At 41.5% G+C, this 18371-nt stretch overlaps 1 protein-coding gene across 2 annotated transcripts in view; it reads left to right on the top strand.

The window, feature by feature from the left end:
• Nucleotides 1-18371, top strand: part of MGMT (O-6-methylguanine-DNA methyltransferase) — a 580807-nt gene that overhangs the window by 77017 nt on the left and 485419 nt on the right. Inside the window, exon 2 of one of the 2 annotated variants that reach the window (XM_030202962.1) lies at nucleotides 2106-2153. The exons of the other annotated variant lie outside the window; for it this stretch is intronic. Within the exon in view, the coding sequence (XP_030058822.1) occupies nucleotides 2121-2153 (33 nt within the window). The 5' untranslated portion in view covers nucleotides 2106-2120. The remainder of the gene's footprint in view (nucleotides 1-2105; nucleotides 2154-18371) is intronic. 2 annotated transcript variants of the gene reach the window in all.

Consider the following 18371-nt stretch of genomic DNA (forward strand, 5'->3'; position numbering starts at 1 on the left):
GCTATCATTTAATTGTTGTAATCCAGTATACTTTTTAGATGTAGGGATCTGAACTCCTTTTCCTGTTTCTCTCCTCCATGTGTTTGTGCATCTCTTCCAACATACTGCGTCATATGGGATTGCCAATTGGCAACAGATCCTGGATGGTAGACTACATTGATAGCTGTGTCTGTACATGAAACAGTGTGGGGTGGTTGTGTGATGGGCTGAGTGAGTGAGTGTATGGATGGGTAAATGGAGGCATGTCACTCATATTTATTTATTTGTTACATTTGTACCCCACATTTTCCCACCTATTTGCAGGCTCAGTGTGGCTTACATAGTACTGTAAAGGCGTTCGCAAAGTCTGGTTGAGAAACAAATACAAGGTTATGTTGTGGTCGAATGAGGAGGGAGGGAGTGAAGATTGTATATTGTCCATTACGATCATTGGTATTGCTGTGTTGCCTGGTGTGGGGGTTTACGTTGGATCGGTGGGGTAAGCTTTTTTGAAGAGGTTGGTTTTTAGTGATTTCCTGAAGTTTAGGTGGTCATATACATCTTCTGCTCCTCCTCTTTGTTGCTTCCCTCAATTCACTACTCCCTTTCCATCCATTCTTGGATTTTTTTAAATGTGTGTGACGCTTTGTGTGTGTCTGTATTAAATTTCATCCACCATTTAGATGACAAATTTCCCAGTCTCAATAGATGATCCTGCGATTCTTTGTGGTCAATTTGTGTTGTACTTTGGAGAGTTTTGGGCCCCCTGTTTTCTATTCCTTGGTTTGCTGTGAGTTTTATACCAGTCATTTTCTGCCAAGTCTCTGAACCACTGCTGCCAGCTTGTCTATAGATTGGTGTGTCTTTACCTTGCTTATTTCAGGTGGTCTTTCTGCCTCCTGTGTCAATCAACACTGTTACCAGACTGTCCCTTTTGGTTGGCAAGGTCTGGCCTCCCTGGCTGCATTGGGCAATAATGCACTTTCATGGTTGTCAGGTGCTGGTCAATCTTTTTGTGTCCATGACCCCATGATAGCAGTCAAATAAAATAGTGTGGACCCCCCCCCCCCCCACGGAGGTGCAGAATAATGATGCCTCTATAGAGAGCCCACCCAGATTTTGTCTCCAAATGTGGGTTTTGTGACCCCATTTGGGGTTCAGACCTACAGTTTGGGAAGCTCTGACAAAGGACGAATCACCACTGGAGATGTAAATCCAACAGTCTTTATTAATATTCTAAAAAGGTGGACCCGACACGGGCTGTGTTTCGACGCACGCAAGCATCTGCATCAGGGGTTCAAACAGTAAGCTCTAAAATGGAGCACCGGATCGCAGTCCTGCTGAAGTTTAGAACTGTAGATCTTAAACAAATAATGCTATAAAGCTAAATCCACAACCATGCATACATGGGGCTGGTAATACTAATAAACCAGATTTGCATTCACATCCTACCTGTTTTTTAGTAGGGTATACTGCTGCTGATTATCAGATGAAAAGTTTATTGGCTGTGTGTTGATGGGAGTATTTATTTCATTAATTGATGATGATGATTTCTTGCAGATGATAGTGAACTTTATTTCTTGTTTGCTGGCAAAAATAAATTATTTTAATGATGGTATTTTCAGAAACTCTTTCCCATGGAGCTGGCACTATTCAGCTGGGTGGGAGAGGCTCCTAATTGGTTATATAGTGCTGACCAGGTCAGGATGTAACATTCAGCAGCATTTAACCAGGCAGTGCTGCTGAATATTATGTCCGATTGCCATGGAACTATCCAAAGTTATCTAGACACCACTGGTATTCTTTACTGGTGTCAGATAACCAATCAAATAGGATCACAAAAACAGCAATTAGTTATCCATATACCAGCACTAAATATCAGCAGTACCTGGATGACTTCTGGTGACTACTGATGACCCGAGTATTCAGTGCTGGTAGCTGGATATGGTCCTACACTGAATGTCCAGGCCTAATTCAGCCTGTGGTAGTCGGCATTTAAAAAACAGTGTCTACCATGGGCTGAATGCTGACTGGCGTGTTTATATCCAACAGTAAGATGAATAGTTATAATCTTGTTAGAACGTTATTTAGGTTTGTTTTTCTCTCTCCTCCCCATTCCTGTACAGGCAAACTTCTTCCACATGCTTAATATGGCATCAAGACTTCATCAAAACGTGAGTTTTTAATAAATTATCACTATATTAAGGTGCACATGAAAAGTACTAACATTATGAGAAATCTTGTAATATAAATTGGTTCTTTTCCATGCTGACCAACTGACCGGTGTCGATATTGAGACTCTACTTGATAAGACATACTGAATTATAAATCTTTGTATCTGTTGTGGTTGGTAAAAAGAAACAAACAAACAAAAAAAAACAGTGAATTTTGTCCTTAACACTTAGCAAATGTTCATAGAACACAAAACTCAGGACTCTGCTGTAGTTTTGAATAGCAGTTTTCTGCCTTTTGTAATTAATGTAATCATTTTCTTCAATATGAAATCATTAATAGGGGTATTTATAAAGCAGTGTTAAAATTCACAGTTTTACTGCAGCTCAAATTACTATGTGAGCTACGAACATGCTGTACCTCCATGTCGCAGATTAGTGACACATGCAGTAAATTGAATTTTGCATTGTTGCAGCCAAAGCATTGAAGGTTCTGGTCACAGCTCTGTAAAGATATCAGGGTCTGTGTTGGAGAAACAATTCACCCACCCCCTGATCTCCCTCAACAAAATGCCCCCCACCTTCTGGCACCTTCTCCTCAGCACCTCCTATTCTCTGATCTCTTGACAGACCCTTTTCAGAAATCTCTCCACCTCCCCTATCCAGTGAAAGGCCTTCTCTAACCATCTCATCATCCCCCATTCCTATCACTGGGCACTTACGAGGGAACTCTATAGTGGCTAGTGGGAGATTGGTCCCCAGTTACTCTTGCTCTGTTGGCAATCAGGTTCAAAATGGTGCCCATATCCCCTAGTGATAGCCAAATAAGCAGGGATGGGGAGCGGGCATAGAGTATGGGGGTGGGAAGGTTTATTGTTTTTACCACAACCTACTTTAAGAAGCTGCCTGGGAGCATCAGAATACATGTTAGATGCCTGATTTTTCTGTGGATGTTACATGGTTTGCAAGGTCTGATACAGGTTATTTATCATACTAATGAACTACTTTGCATTCTTTGTATCATTGTTACTTAATTGTGCCGTGCTAAAAAATTTTGTGTAAAGAGCAGTAACACAGAATTTTGCCTTAAAATTTTATTCTCTTAATGCATGTTAATTATTGCTCCTCTGAATGAGTTTGTGTTTTCTGCAAAAGAGCAAAACTATATATTCTGTGTAGTGTGATACTGGGAAAATAGTAACATTTAATGACATACTAAATAATGTTCCTCCTAAAAAAAACTGACATCTATGATACCCAGAGCTTCACTGTATTGTTTTCATGACATTTGCTCCCCTTTTAGTTCATGTTAACATCTAGACTAGATAGAGTCAAATCATGAATGCATGGCAGGATTAAGAGTGCATTCTTCAAATCTCCAAGACAGTTATCAGAAATGATAGAAAGTAAGAAGTATAAATGGCAGAACTTTCCAGATTTTGTTACTGGTTATTAATACCAGCACACAAGGGACATAGCATTTCATAAAAATAAATGTGTATGGATAACCTTGGTGTTGCTGCTAACCCAGAGCTATATTAAAAGGTTTAAATGAAACAGGAGCACGTATGGATAGCTCTTCAAATTTTTCTAGCCAAGACTCTGTGCACTAGAACAGATGTTATCACACTCCATTGAATGTCTTTACTTCCTTATGTTTTCCCTATTAGAATGTTAAAGTAGGTGTTTCAGCAACTTTCATTTTATATTATTTTAGAAAATTCTAATTATTTTAACTTTTTTAATAGTAAGCTCTTTATCATTGAAATCTGCCATTTTTATTTAATTTATACACTTAAAATTAGATTGCATTAGTCATTTATCTCTTGGCAGTGGGAGATTTGGTATTTAAATTTGTATAAAGAAGAAACACTTAAAAAAAAAACTATTTAGAATGTGGGAAGAGACAGTAGTGGGTGAACCAGAGGATGTGGTAAATAGCTACACATAGTTTCAATTCTGACTTCTGACCTGTCTGGAAAAGAAAACTCTTTCTGTCAGTGTAGAAGAACTTGCTAGAAAACACATTCACCCGCTGTGGCAACAAGAAAAATTCAGTGAAGAATACCTTAAGCAAACCAAGGATGCAATTGGACTACCAGATAGCTCCATATTTTTGGGACAAGTTGATTAATTTGTGTTGCATTACCTATTGTATGGATGAATTCCATAGTCCTATAAATTCATATGTGCAATGGGATAAAACAAGGATGAGATTAGCCTGGTTTTTACAAAATGGACCTAACTGACTTCCTGAGCCGTTACGTCTAGCTCCATCCCTGGCCTCCTTCAAATCCGGGCTAAAGGCCTACCTGTTTGATGCTGCTTTTGACTCCTAACTTGTCACTTGCGCGTAACCTTTATCTTGTCTTCCTCTCTTCAATAGTTCCTTTCCCTATGTGTCCTTCTGTCTGTCCTCCCCTTATCCTTATTGGTCCTGTCTGTCTGTTCTGATTTAGATTGTAAGCTCTTTTGAGCAGGGACTGTCTTTTTCTTCATGTTCAATTGTGAAGCGCTGCGTACGACTGGTAGCGCTATAGAAATGATTTATAGTAGTAGTAGTAGTAACTGGTAACTAGAAAACATGAATATAAGCCAGGGGCATAGCCAGGCAGCAGATTTTGGGTGAGCCTAGGCAAGAAGTGGGTGGGCAGTGCACCAAGTGTTCTCCACCGCACCAAAACAATATCTCAGCTGGTGGAAAAATGCTTCTCTCCACCTTGGCAGTCTGCAGCAGACATGCGCTGAAAACTGAGCATGCGTAGGTGCCAGTATTGTGGAGAGCAGTATTTTTGTTACCATCAGGGGGAAGTCTTCAGCTGGCAGAGATTTGGATCCCCACCAGCTACCGCTAAATGTATACTACTGTTGAGTGGGCCCCGGCCCACCCAGGCCCACCTATGGCTACGCCACTGACATAAGCTGTTGCTGCTTACAGCCGCCTGCCCCAGCCACCTTTGCAGTGGTTTCCAGACAGCTATTTGGAGTAACTAGGAGAAATTTAACCAGCCATAGATAGCTCAGTCCCCTGACATCACTGTGCCAGAGGCTATTTCAGAGTTGCTAACATCAGATGCCTTGTTCTAGCAGGCCTTCCTTAGGCATTTCCAGATGTCCACCTACCTATGTGACAATTTTCAACTTCTGCAGGCCAGTTTAGAAGCATGAGCATGCTGAGTGGTAAATGCCATAGATAAAGAACAAAATGGTCTGCCCATGCTTCCCAGCAATGAATTGTCAATTTTTGTGTAGATATGTGCATGGATTCCTTTATCTAATCTAATACCTACCCACCTTTCCCCCATGTTTCTCTCAACCATTAGGAGTTGTATGACTTTCTTATAGGATTACAACTGCGGTGGCTGTGCAAGTTATTCTAGTGCTTCATTTCCACCCTTCTTACTACTAGGAGTCCTCTATAATTATCTGACATTTAAAAAAGACAAAACAAACAAAGTGTTACTATTTTTGTCCCCAGTATCAGCTCCAGGATGGTATTTTAGATATCTACCATCCTTTCTGAGAGAAAATATTTTCTGATGACACTCCTGGTCACTTCATATTATGACTCCTAGTTCTAGAATTTCATTTCGATTGGAAAAGGTTTACTTCTTTTCAATTAATAGCTTTCATATATTTAAATACTCTCGTCATATATTCCGTCATGTCTTATCTCCTTTAGGGTATGCATATTAGACCTTTGAGTCTTATAGATTTCTAATACAGAAAAAACACCATTTTGTTTGCTTTGTCTGGGTTGCTTCTTGCCTATCTCTATCCTTTTTGAATTATAAATTACATATTCACTGTACTATATTTCTAATTGTAAGAGTGAATATGAAATTTATATAATTATATGTCCATGCCACCAAATATATGTAGGCATGACAAGTAGAAGTATTAGACAACGTTTAATAGAGCATAATTCCAACTTGAAAATGGGCCAGTTAACAGCATCTATTGTAGTGCATTGTATTAATAAGAATCGTAAGTTCAATGACCTGAGGTGGTGTGTGAAAAACATGGAACTGATATGGAGTTGGGGAGGTAATAGTACAGAGACTGCAAAAACGTGAAACAAAATGGATACATAGACTTAAATCAATGCAATCTGATGGTTTAGATCAAGAAGTAGAATAGGTAGCTTTCTTGTGAAGATATTAATCTGGCTTTGTATAGGACATGATGAAGACATTTTTGGTTATATATATAATGAGCATTGTTCTGCATCAATGGAATGTTCAAAGGAAATAATGTTTTTAAACTTTGCACATGATTGTGACGTGAAGGGTTTCAATGTTTAAAATGCTTGACTACTGGTGTCTGACATAAGCAGCAACACGATCGGGTTTAAAGATCTAAACTACATACACAGCAACTGCAGAGTAAGTAGTAAAATATAAAATCTATCATTAATCTATCAATTAACTATTTTCCATGACTCATATTCTTCATTTTCTGTTATAGATTGGTTGTCTTTTTGTTAAAAGACCCCGAAGAAGCCGCGATTTCGGTGAAACTGGTCTTGTTGGTTACAACAGGTCACAATACAATGGCTTTCAATATGTTGTTTGGCTTTCAATATTGACAACCGCCAGCGCTTTTAATCTTAGTCAAAGCAGTTTGGTACAAGTGGATCAGTTTTAAATGTTGAGAACCACCAGTACTTTGAATTATTGATTTCATCTGAAAATACAAGTGAATTAGTTTTAAACACTGAGAACCACTAGGGCATTGAAATACTGTGTTTTCATTGATTTTATTAAAGAAAGAAAGTTTTTCAATACAGCTTTTTTGAATATATTCTCTGCATTTATCAGAGGGGCTCTTTTTGTGATTCCGTTAGGTTTGATTTCTCTAAGATTCTAGCTTTTTGTTGGTATTGTTTACAACTTAACTTCAGACAGATGGGTCCTAAAGATTATAAAGAAAGATTACAAGATCAACTTTTCTACCAACATCCTTCATTCTTAAGGACAGCAGTATCCGCCAGTATTCACAGGAGTCAATCCTGGCAGCCAGGCTATACAGCATGTACCATAGCTGGAGAGAAATCAGAGATTTTATTCCCAATATTTTCTCATTCCTAATGAGTTGGGGAATCTGGGACTCCTTCTGGACCCCAGAAATCTAAACAAACTGATAAAAAAAAAGAAGACAGTCAAAATTAACTCTTGCTCTTGAGTACCTTTCTTCCATTTACATGATTAGCTAGTCTCCATAGATCTCAAAGATGTGTATCCACTCATACCTATTTATGCTCAGCACTATCAATACCTATGATTCAAGTTCAAGAATTTGCATTCTTCTATTTGATTTCCAATCAGCATTCAGTTGTGGTTGCCATATCTCAAAAAAAGATATAGCAGAATTAGAAAAGGTTAAAAGAAGAGCAACCAAAATAATAAAGGGGATTGAACTCCTCTCATATGAGGAAAGGCTAAAGAGGTTGGAAAAAAGATGGCTGAGGGGGAGATATGACTGAGGTCTACAAAAATCCTGAGTGGTGTAGAATGAGTAGAAGTAAATTGATTAAAGTAAAGACTAAGGGGACACTCAAGGAAGTTGCATGGAAATATTTTTTCACTCAATGAACAGTTAATATCTGGAACTCATTGCCGGAGAATGTGGTAACAGCGGTTAACATGTCTGGGTTTAAAAAAAGGTTTGGACAAGCTCCTGGAGGAAATGTTCCTAGTCTGCTATTGAGATAGACATAGGGAAGCCACTGCTTGCCCTGGGATTGGTAGCATGGAATGTTGCTACTATTTGGGTTTCGGATTGGCCACTGTTGGAAACAGCATACAGGAATAGATGGACCATTGGTCTGACCCAGTATGGCTATTCTTATGTTCTTATGCCTGGCTCTCATGGTGGGCCATCTGCACAGGAAGGTTATATTTGTTTTTCCATATCTGTATCACTTAATAACAGGACAAATGCAAACAAAGCTTGAAATGCTGTACATTCTACCACAACCCTTAGCAAACTAGGTTTCATATTCAAATATGGAGAAATCACATGTGGTCTCAATACAGTTGCAACTAAAGGAAGGGCATTCCGTCCAGGTACTCGAGTTCAACTCAGTTATCATATTTCAACATTTCAGATCATAACAGCCAGATCTGTGTTCAAGGTACTAGGACACATGGTTGCCACAGTCCATATGATCCTTCTAACAAGGCTACACATTAGTCTGTTACAGTGGAGCCTCAGGTTTTCAGTGAAGCCAATACAGTTATCTACTCTCTAAGCAAACTGCAGTAACTGAGCAGATTCAACAATCAATGTCATTTGATGAATGAAACCAACAAACTTAAACCAAGGATGCCCATTTCATTGACCACAAGTTCACCTTGTTCTGACTAGGCTGGAGTGCTCATCTCTGTTTCACACAGTTCACCTAGACAGGAAGAAAACTATCATTATGCATAAGCCTCCTAGATCTCTGAGCAATCTTCTATGCCCAAACATATCTTCTCAATCAAGTTATCATCATTGGAAGTAACAGCCAGGTGGTAACAACATACACTGGGAATCTGGCTCATAGACTCTAAAGAAGAAGTACAAATCTGGAAACTGGCTCTGTCAGTGGGATGCAAAATAGAGGCAACCCATATGCCAGACATACACACCGTTCTGGCGGACCACCTCATCAGAAAGCTGAACCCTAATGATTGGTCTCTTAATTACAAGGTTGTAACACATCTTTTAACAGTGAGGCTTTCTAAGGGATGTCTTTCCAACAGAACACAACACCAAGTGTTTCAGATGACCAACGATTTAGAGCCTAACTCCAGATGTGTTCTTAGTATTCTAGAACCAAGGTCCCCTCTAATGCTTTCCACCAGTTCCTCTTATTGTGAAGGTCATTCAGAAAATTATTCAAAATTGAGCACAATTAATTTTAATTAACCCTGTTTTAGTCAAGACCGACCTAGTTCCTTTGGTTTTCCACTCTAACACAGGGCAATCCCTTACATCTGGGGGAGAGTGTCTCTCTGCTAACCCATCAGGGTGGGTGCCTCTTGCACTTAGATCTACAGCCCTTCAGACTCATAGCCTGTACATTGAAAGGCTTCTGCTCTCTGAACTTTCAGTAACGTAGAAGTTTAAGGAAGTACTCATTGCTTCCAAAATGCCTGCCACAAGATCATGCCATTTCATGTGGTCATGTTTCACCTACTGACATAATAACTGGGGTCTTAACCCCTTTTCATGCTCAATTCCTCAATTACTTCAGTACCTGGACTTAGGCTTGAAGTCCAACTCTGTTCGTAATCATTTGAGTGCTTTATTGTCCTGTCATAACCGTATACAAGGACAGACGAAAGAAAAAAAAAGCGCATGGTTTTACATCCAGTATATAAAATAGAGTTAAACCTGAAAATGGACACAGTAAAGTATGATGACTTTTTAAAAATTTGCCAATAAGTAACTTGAGTATTAAAAAAGCTATATAAAAACCATGCCTCAGTACTTCTATGTTTGATCCATTAATGAGTGGAGGAATGCATCAGTCATCCTAATTGTCAAGCATCAGTAGAGTCCATTGAGATGGGGTATCAACTCATTTCTACCCAGAGAATACCAAACATTCATCTTCCTCTTCATTGACATAGAGGGCCCATACTGGTAAGTGTTGGATGAAGGACAAGAAGCATTGGCAAGAGGGACAAAGTCCTGTTTTTTTGCTGAGCTGCACTAACAGCATAGAAGTAAGTCAAAATTGATCATGCCTGCTCAGCCTTTTTGACTTGAAATCCCTCTCGCAACTGGTGCTTTTTCAAAATCTACACGTAGCCTACTTGTAGGGAATCTGGTTTGCTACTTCTTCATGTACTAGTGGGAGCAGATTGCCAAGTCTTCAGCATAATAAAAACAGGTTACTGCCTGAGGTTTTTATGCAACCACCCAGTCACCCCTTAAAATGGTCTCACCTTCCCAGGGCCTATGCCAGTCTGTTGGAGAAAAAATTCAATCATCTCCTACAGTGCAAAGCTATGAATCCAGTTCCTTTTCTCAATAGAAAAGCAAGGCTTTTACTCCACTTATCCTTTATTCTCAAGAACACTGGAGGTCTGCCTCTTATCCTGGATATCTGAGACCTCAGTCTTTCTCTGCAAAGAGAAATTCAGAATGAATACACTTCCCAACAAATTTCTACTGCACCTTAAAGCTCAAAGATGCCTATACTTGCATCTCAATCCATGTCCGCTGCAGATGCCTCCAGTTTCAACTCTGCAGGGACTACTATCATGAGAGAGTCCTTCCTTCCTTTCAGACTTGCATCAGCCCCCACAAATTTTACCAGATGCTTTGCAATTGCAGAAATGTATCTTCATCAGCAAGGCCATCTAGGTTTTTCATACCTCAATCATTGGCTTTTAGCAATGTTTTCAGAGAACCATGCATTGATTCTTAAAGAGAGAATTTATCTGCCCCAGAGTCTGGGCTTCATAGAAAAATAAAAAATTATAGTCAGATAAAGACCCATATGGCCTATCCAGTCTGCCCATCCATGCCATCTACTCTCCCTATTACTCCCTATTATCATTTTCTTCGATAAATATTCAACCATCAATCAGCATTAATGAGATAAGATAAGTGTGCTGATTGATGATTGAATATTTATTGAAGAAAACAATTCTGTTTTATATACACTCAAGTTTCGGAAAGTGTTGCATGGAAGAGATTGGAGTTTTTTTTAGGCCAATGATTAGTATATTGTCTGCAGGGTGCTGTATCAAAGTCTATGTACCGTAGACGTCTGAGGCCTTTTTCCTCCATCTTTTTAATTGACATGATAATCTTTATACATCTTTTAGATGATTTGAGCACTCAGTGTTTTGAATGTTCCACAAAGTATTAGAGAAGTAATTTTTGCTACTGGAGAGACTATACACTCCTTGATGCTGCATATCCACTATATATAGATTTTGACAGAAGTCATGTCCAAGGCAGATTTAGATATGTTGTGTCAAAAGGCTATTGTAGGTCACTTCGTTCCATTTGCTTTTTTGAAAATTGGACAACCTCAATGGGATCTCAAGTTACAATGAAATCTGTATGCCCAACTTCTGTGCGTTTTGCTGCATTCTTTACTTCAGTTACAAAATATGATTCAGCAGTTGATGTCTGCCACCAATATCACAAAAGGTGTCTTCTTTGCTCTGCTGGAACACCATTTTGTCCTGACAGCAGATGTTTCAAACACAGGGTGGTGAACCCACTTAGATTTTCACCTCATGCAAGGGATGTGTCAGTCTGAACACTTCCTTCACATCAAACACCTACAGCTCAAGACCATATTTTATTTTGAAGTCTTTAGTCGTCTTTGAGGCCACTCAGTCTTAGTTCAAACAGACAAACAAACAAACAAACAAGTGGCCTTATGTTTTATATCAACAAGCAGGTGGGAGATAGGTCTGTCTGTCTCTGCCAAGAAGCAGCATGGATTTGAGATTTTGTCATAGGTTGTTTTGTAGTTGGATATGATTTGCTATCTTCCTGACATCCAGAATCAGATAGCTGATAGACTCAGTGGAGTCTACCAACCATGTAAGTGGTCCTTCCATGACAAGGTGCTATAATTTATCTTTCAAGCATGGAAGACCCTTCAAATTGATCTTCTTTACTGCTCAGTCCTCCAAACCCCAGTGTTGGATACTCTAGCAGTACCCTGGTATTGGCCTCTGGTCTATGATTATCTCCCAGTCTTGCTCAAAACAAAGATTCTACACAAGATTCAACAGAGATCAAGCATGATGATTCTCATGGCAGCCCACTGGCCTTGTCAAAATTGTTTTCCTCTGCTAAAGTGCTTAGCCCAGCAGTTTTCCAATCTCATCAACATTAATCACACAGGACAAGACTTGCATTCTTTATCCCCAGCATTAAAGCCCTAGCCCTCATAGCATGGAAATTGAGCAGTGCTTCTTCATGACACTAGGTTTTCCAAAACATATTCAAGACATTTGAATTGGTGTAAGGAAACCATTTACCAGATGTATCTATGTGTTCAAGTGGGAGAGGTTTTCCATCTGGTGCTTTGCTAATATTCAGGATCCTGTTCACTGTCCTGCCCAAGTGAGCTCGCACTGTTTATACTGTGTCTGTCTTCTGGGGCTTCAAACTACTTTCAGAGTGTATAAGTACATAAGTATTGCCATAGTGGAACAGACCAAAGGTCCATCAAGCCCAGCATCCTGTTTCCAACAGTGGCCAATCCAAGTCACAAATACCTGACAAGACCCCAAAAAGTACAAAACATTTTATGCTGCTTATCCCAGAAATAAGCAGTGGAGTTTCCCCAAGTCCATTTTAATAATTGGACTTTTCCTTTAGGAAGCCATCCAAATCCTTTTAAAACCCTGTTAAGCTAACCGCCTTTACCACATTCTCTGGCAACGAATTCCAGAGTTTAATTACACATTGAGTGAAGAAATATTTTCTCCGATTCATTTTAAATTTACTACTTTGCAGGTTCATCGAATGCCTCTGTAGTCCTACTATTTTTGGAAAGAGTAAACAGACACTTCATGTCTACCCTTTCCACTCCACTTGTTATTTTATAGACCTCTATCATATCTCCCCTCAACTGTCTTTTCTCCAAGCTGAAGAGCCCTAGCTGCTTTAGCCTTTCCTCATAGGGAAGTCGTCCCATCCCCTTTATCATTTTTGTCGCCCTTCTCTGCACCTTTTCTAATTTCACTATATCTTTTTTGAGATGCGGCGACAAGAATTGAACACACTATTCGAGGTGCGGCTGTACCATGGAACAATAGAAATGCCTTATAACATCCTCATTTTTGTTTTCCATTCCTTTCCTAATAATACCTAACATTCTATTTGCTTTCTTAGCCGCCACAGCACACTGAGCAGAAGGTTTCAACGTATCATCAACGACGACACCTAGATCCCTTTCTTGGTCGGTAACTGCTAACGTGGAACCTTGCATGACGTGGCTATAATTCGGTTTCCTCTTTCCCACATGCATCACATTGCACTTGCTCACATTAAACGTCATCTGCCATTTAGATGCTTAGTCTCCCAGTCTCGTAAGGTCCTCTTGTAATTTTTCACAATCCTCTTGCGATTTAACAACTTTGAATAACTTTGTGTCGTCAGCAAATTTTATTACCTCACATCTCTAGGTCATTTATAAATATGTTAAAAAGCAGCGGTCCCAGCACAGACCCCTGGGGAACCCCACTTCTCCATTGAGAATACTGACCATTTAACCCTACTCTCTGTTTTTTTATCTTTTAACCAGTTTTAATCCACAATAGGACACTACCTCCTATCACATGACTCTCCAACACGTTTTGAAAATCCAGATACACAATCAGGGGCATTTTCGAAAGAGAAGGGCACCCATTTTCTGACACAAATCAGGAGATGGGCGTCCTTCTCTCAGGGTCGGCCAAATCGGCATTATCGAAAGCCGATTTTGGGCATCCTCAACTGCTTTCCGTCGCGGGGATGACCAAAGTTTCTGGGGGTGAGTCGGCAGTGTACCGAAGGCGGGACGGGGGGGGGGGGGGCGTGCTTAACAGATGGGTGTCCTTGGCTGATAATGGAAAAAAGAAGGGCATCCCTGGCGAGCATTTGGCCGACTTTACTTGGTCTCTTTTTTTTCACGACCAAGCCTCAAAAAGGTGCCCTAACTGACCAGATGACCACCGGAGGGAATCGGGGATGACCTCCCTTTACTCCCCCAGTGGTCACCAACCCTCTCCCACCCAAAAAATTAAAAAAGTTTTTTCAGGCCTCTATGCCAGCCTGAAATGTCATACCCTGCTCCCTAACAGCAGTATGCAGGTCCCTGGAGCAGTTTTTAGTGGGTGCAGTGCACTTCAGGCAGACGGACCCAGGCCCATCCCCCCTACCTGTTACACTTGTGGTGGTAAATGTGAGCCCTCCAAAACCCACCCGAAACCCACTGTACCCACATGTAACCTAGTAAAACATAGTAGATGACGGCAGAAAAAGACCTGCACGGTCCATCCAGTCAGCCCAACAAGATAAACTCACATGTGCCATTTTTGTGTATACCTTACCTTGATTTGTACCTGTGTTTTTCAGGGCACAGACCGTATAGGTCTGCCCAGCACTATCCCCACCCCCCAACCACCCGCCCTGCCTCCCACCACCGGCTGTGGCACAGACCGTATAAGTCTGCCCAGCACTATCCCCACCTCCCAACCACTAGCCCTGCCTCCCACCACCAGCTAAGCTTCTGGGGATCCCTTCCTTCTGAGCAGGATTCCTTTATGTTTATCCCACGCATGTTTGAATTCCGTTACCGTTTTCCTCTCCACCACCTCCCGCGGGAGGGCATTCCAAGCATCCACCACTCTCTCCATGAAAAAATACTTCCTGACATTTTTCTTGAGTCTGCCCCCCTTCAATCTCATTTCATGTCCTCTCGTTCTACCACCTTCCCATCTCCAGAAAATGTTCATTTGCGGATTAATACCTTTCAAATATTTGAAAGTTTGTATCATATCACCCCTGTTTCTCCTTTCCTCCAGGGTATACATGTTCAGGTCAACATGTCTCTCCTCATACGTTTTGCAACTCAAATACCATACCATTCTTGTAGCTTTTCTTTGCACTGCTTCCATTTTTTTAACATCCTTCGCAAGATACGGCCTCCAAAATTGAACACAATACTCCAGGTGGGACCTCACCAACATCTTATACAGGGGTATTAAAACCTCTTTTCTTCTGCTGGTCACACCTCTCTATATACAGCCTAGCAATCTTCTAGCTACGGCCACCGCCTTGTCACACTGTTTTGTCGCCTTCAGGTCCTCAGATACTATCGCCCCAAGATCCCTCTCCCCGTCCGTACCTATCAGACTCTGACCGCCTAACACATACGTCTCCTGTGGATTTCTACTCCCTAAGTGCATCACTTTGCATTTCTTCGTATTCAATTTTAATTGCCAAACGTTAGACCAGTGGCGTACCAAGGGGGGGGGCGGTGGGGGCGGTCTGCCCCGGGTGCACGCCGCTGGGAGGGTGCTGCGCGCCTGCCGGCTCTTCATTTTCATGCTCCCTTTGCCCCGGAACAGGTTACTTCCTGTTCTGGGGCAGAGGGAGCATGAAAACGAAGAGCCGGCCGGCACGCGGCACCACCCCCCCCAGCGGCGTGCACCCGGGGGGGGGGTTCTTTCGCTGGGGGATCGGGGGTTCTTTCGCTGGGGGGGGGGCGTTGCGCTGTTCCGGGGGGGGGGGGCGCTGCACCAGGGGGGCGGGGCGCATCGGCGATCTGCCCCGGGTGTCAGCCCCCCTAGGAACGCCACTGCGTTAGACCATTCTTCTAGCTTCCACAGATCTTTTTTCACGCTTTCCACTCCCTCCGGGATGTCCACTCTGTTGCAAATCTTGGTGTCATCCGCAAAAAGGCAAACTTTACCTTGTAAGCCTTCGGCAATGTCACTCACAAATATATTGAATAGAATCGGCCCCAGCACCGATCCCTGAGGCACTCCACTACTCACCTTTCCCTCCGAGCGAACTCCATTTACCACCACCCTCTGGCGTCTGCCCATCAACCAGTTCCTAATCCAGTTCACCACTTCGGGTCCTATCTTCAGCCCATCTAGTTTATTCAAGAGCCTCCTATGGGGAACCGTGTCAAAAGCTTTGCTGAAATCTAAGTAGATTACGTCCATAGCACGTCCTTGATTTAATTCTCCTGTCACCCAGTCAAAGAATTCAATGAGATTCGTTTGGCACGATTTCCCTTTGGTAAAACCATGTTGTCTCGGATCTTGCAACTTATTTGCTTCCAGGAAATTCACTATCCTTTCCTTCAGCATGGCTTCCATTACTTTTCCAATAATTGAAGTGAGGCTTACCGGCCTGTAGTTTTCAGCTTCTTCCCTATCACCACTTTTGTGAAGAGGGACCACCTCTGCCGTTCTCCAATCCCACGGAACCTCTCCCGTCTGCAAGGATTTATTAAACAAATCTTTAAGAGGATCCGCCAGAACCTCTCTGAGCTCCCTCAATATCCTGGGGTGGATCCCATCCGGTCCCACTGCTTTGTCCACCTTTAGATTTTGAAGTTGTTCATATACACTCTCTTCCGTGAATGGTGCTATATCCACTCCATTCTCACATGTACTTTTGCCAGTCAATTGCGGCCCTTCTCCAGGATTTTCTTCTGTGAAAACAGAACAAAAGTATCTATTTAGCAAATTTTTCGTCATCATTATCTATATAGTGGTTCTCAGCATCTTTCAGTCTCACAATTCCCTTTTTAGTCTTCCTCCTTTCACTAATATACCTGAAGAAATTTTTGTCGTCCCTCCTTACATTTCTAGCCATTTGTTCTTCCGCTTGCGCTTTCGCCAGTCGTATCTCTCTCTTGGCTTCTTTCAGTTTCATCCGGTATTCCTCCCCGTGTTTCTCTTCTTGAGTCTTTCTGTATTTCAGGAACACCAATTCTTTAGCCTTTATTTTCTCAGCCACTTGTTTGGAGAACCATATCGGTTTCCTTTTTCTCTTGCTTTTATTTACTCTCTTTACATAAAGGTTTGTGGCCCTATTTATAGCTTCTTTCAGCTTGGACCACTGTCCTTCTACTTCTTGTTCATCCTTCCATCCCATCAGCTCCTTCCTCAGGTATTCCCCCATTTTACTAAAGTCAGCATACTTGAAATCCAGGACTTTGATTTTTGAGCGGCCGCCCTCCACTTCAACCGTCACATCAAACCAAACCGTTTGATGGTCACTGACGCCCAGGTGGGCACCCACTCGGACATTTGACACACTATCCCCATTTGTGAGCACCAGATCCAGCGTCACTCCCTCCCTCGTGGGGTCAGTCACCATTTGTCTGAGCAGAGCACTTTGAAAAGCATCCACGATCTCTCTACTTCTTTCCGATTCCGCAGACGGAACTTTCCAATCTACATCCGGGAGATTGAAATCTCCCAGCAACAGCACCTCTCTCTTCTTTCCCAATTTATGGATATCTGTGACCAGATCTTTATCTAGATGCTCCAATTGTGTCAGAGGTCTGTAGACAACACCCACATGTATAGAGGTTTTATCATCTCTTTTTAAGGTGATCCATATAGCTTCTTCCTTTCCCCAGGTCCCTGACATTTCAGTTGCCTCATTGTCATTTCTCACATACAGAGCTACTCCTCCATCTTTTCGACCCTCTCTATCCTTCCTAAATAGATTATAGCCTGGTATGTTTGCATCCCATTCATGGGAACCATTTAGCCACGTCTCCATGATTGCAACAATGTCTAAGTCTGCCTCCAACATCAGGGCTTGAATGTCATGAACTTTATTGCTTAGACTGCGAGCATTTGTGGTCATCGCTTTCCATCTACATTTTCTGGTATGTGTTTCAACATTTGTGATTTGGGGTTGTTTTTTGTATTTGGGTTCCTTCATATCTTTTTGTTTCACCTCCATTGCTTGTTCTTCCGCCTCAGTTCTATTTTGAGGAACATCACAGTGCTGTAATGAAGCAAAAGAATTCTGTCGGGGCAACACTTGTGAGGGTGGATGCCTCTGTGTCACATAACGAAGTCTGCCTGAGCCTACGGTGAACCATCTATTCTTGGGTGGTTTTATCCTTTGAGGCAGTGGTGTGAATTTGGCTTGATTCTCTGCATTATGATGTTGTGCAGTCTTAGAAGTTGCTTTAAGTGCATCTAATTCCTGCTTTACTTTACTGAGCACCTGTTTTAAACTAGTGAACTGATGACAGATAGGACAAGCCTTAAGGCTCCAGATGATTGGCCTTGAAACTAAAGCTTTGCACCACACTAAACTCCAACTTATATATGCAAATATCTCTTTATTATAAATACTTGTGCCTTATACCAGCTATTAACTTTAAACATTAAAACACTCATTCATCACCTTTCAACCACCACTCACCCTATGTACTAGTTATCTAAAATGTCTTTAGAAATTTAAATATCAAACCATTATACATGAAACAAATTCTGCTTCATCACGTTAGTGAGGCAGACAGTTCATAGCACTCAATAATGTCCACTGCTGTAATGTGCTGTATAACGACATCCACTGTGTGATCCTTTGTTAGTCAGTTTTCAGCAGCTGATTAGTCGCTTCTCCTTGGCTTATACACACAGAAATTGTCAGCATTCCTGTTTACAAACATCCACTGTGTGACCTTTTGTTAGTTAATTTTCAGCAGCTGATTACATGGGTCCTCCT

The sequence above is a fragment of the Microcaecilia unicolor genome, chromosome 5 (genome assembly GCF_901765095.1).
Source record: "Microcaecilia unicolor chromosome 5, aMicUni1.1, whole genome shotgun sequence".
In the NCBI taxonomy this organism is placed as follows: Eukaryota; Metazoa; Chordata; class Amphibia; order Gymnophiona; family Siphonopidae; genus Microcaecilia; species Microcaecilia unicolor.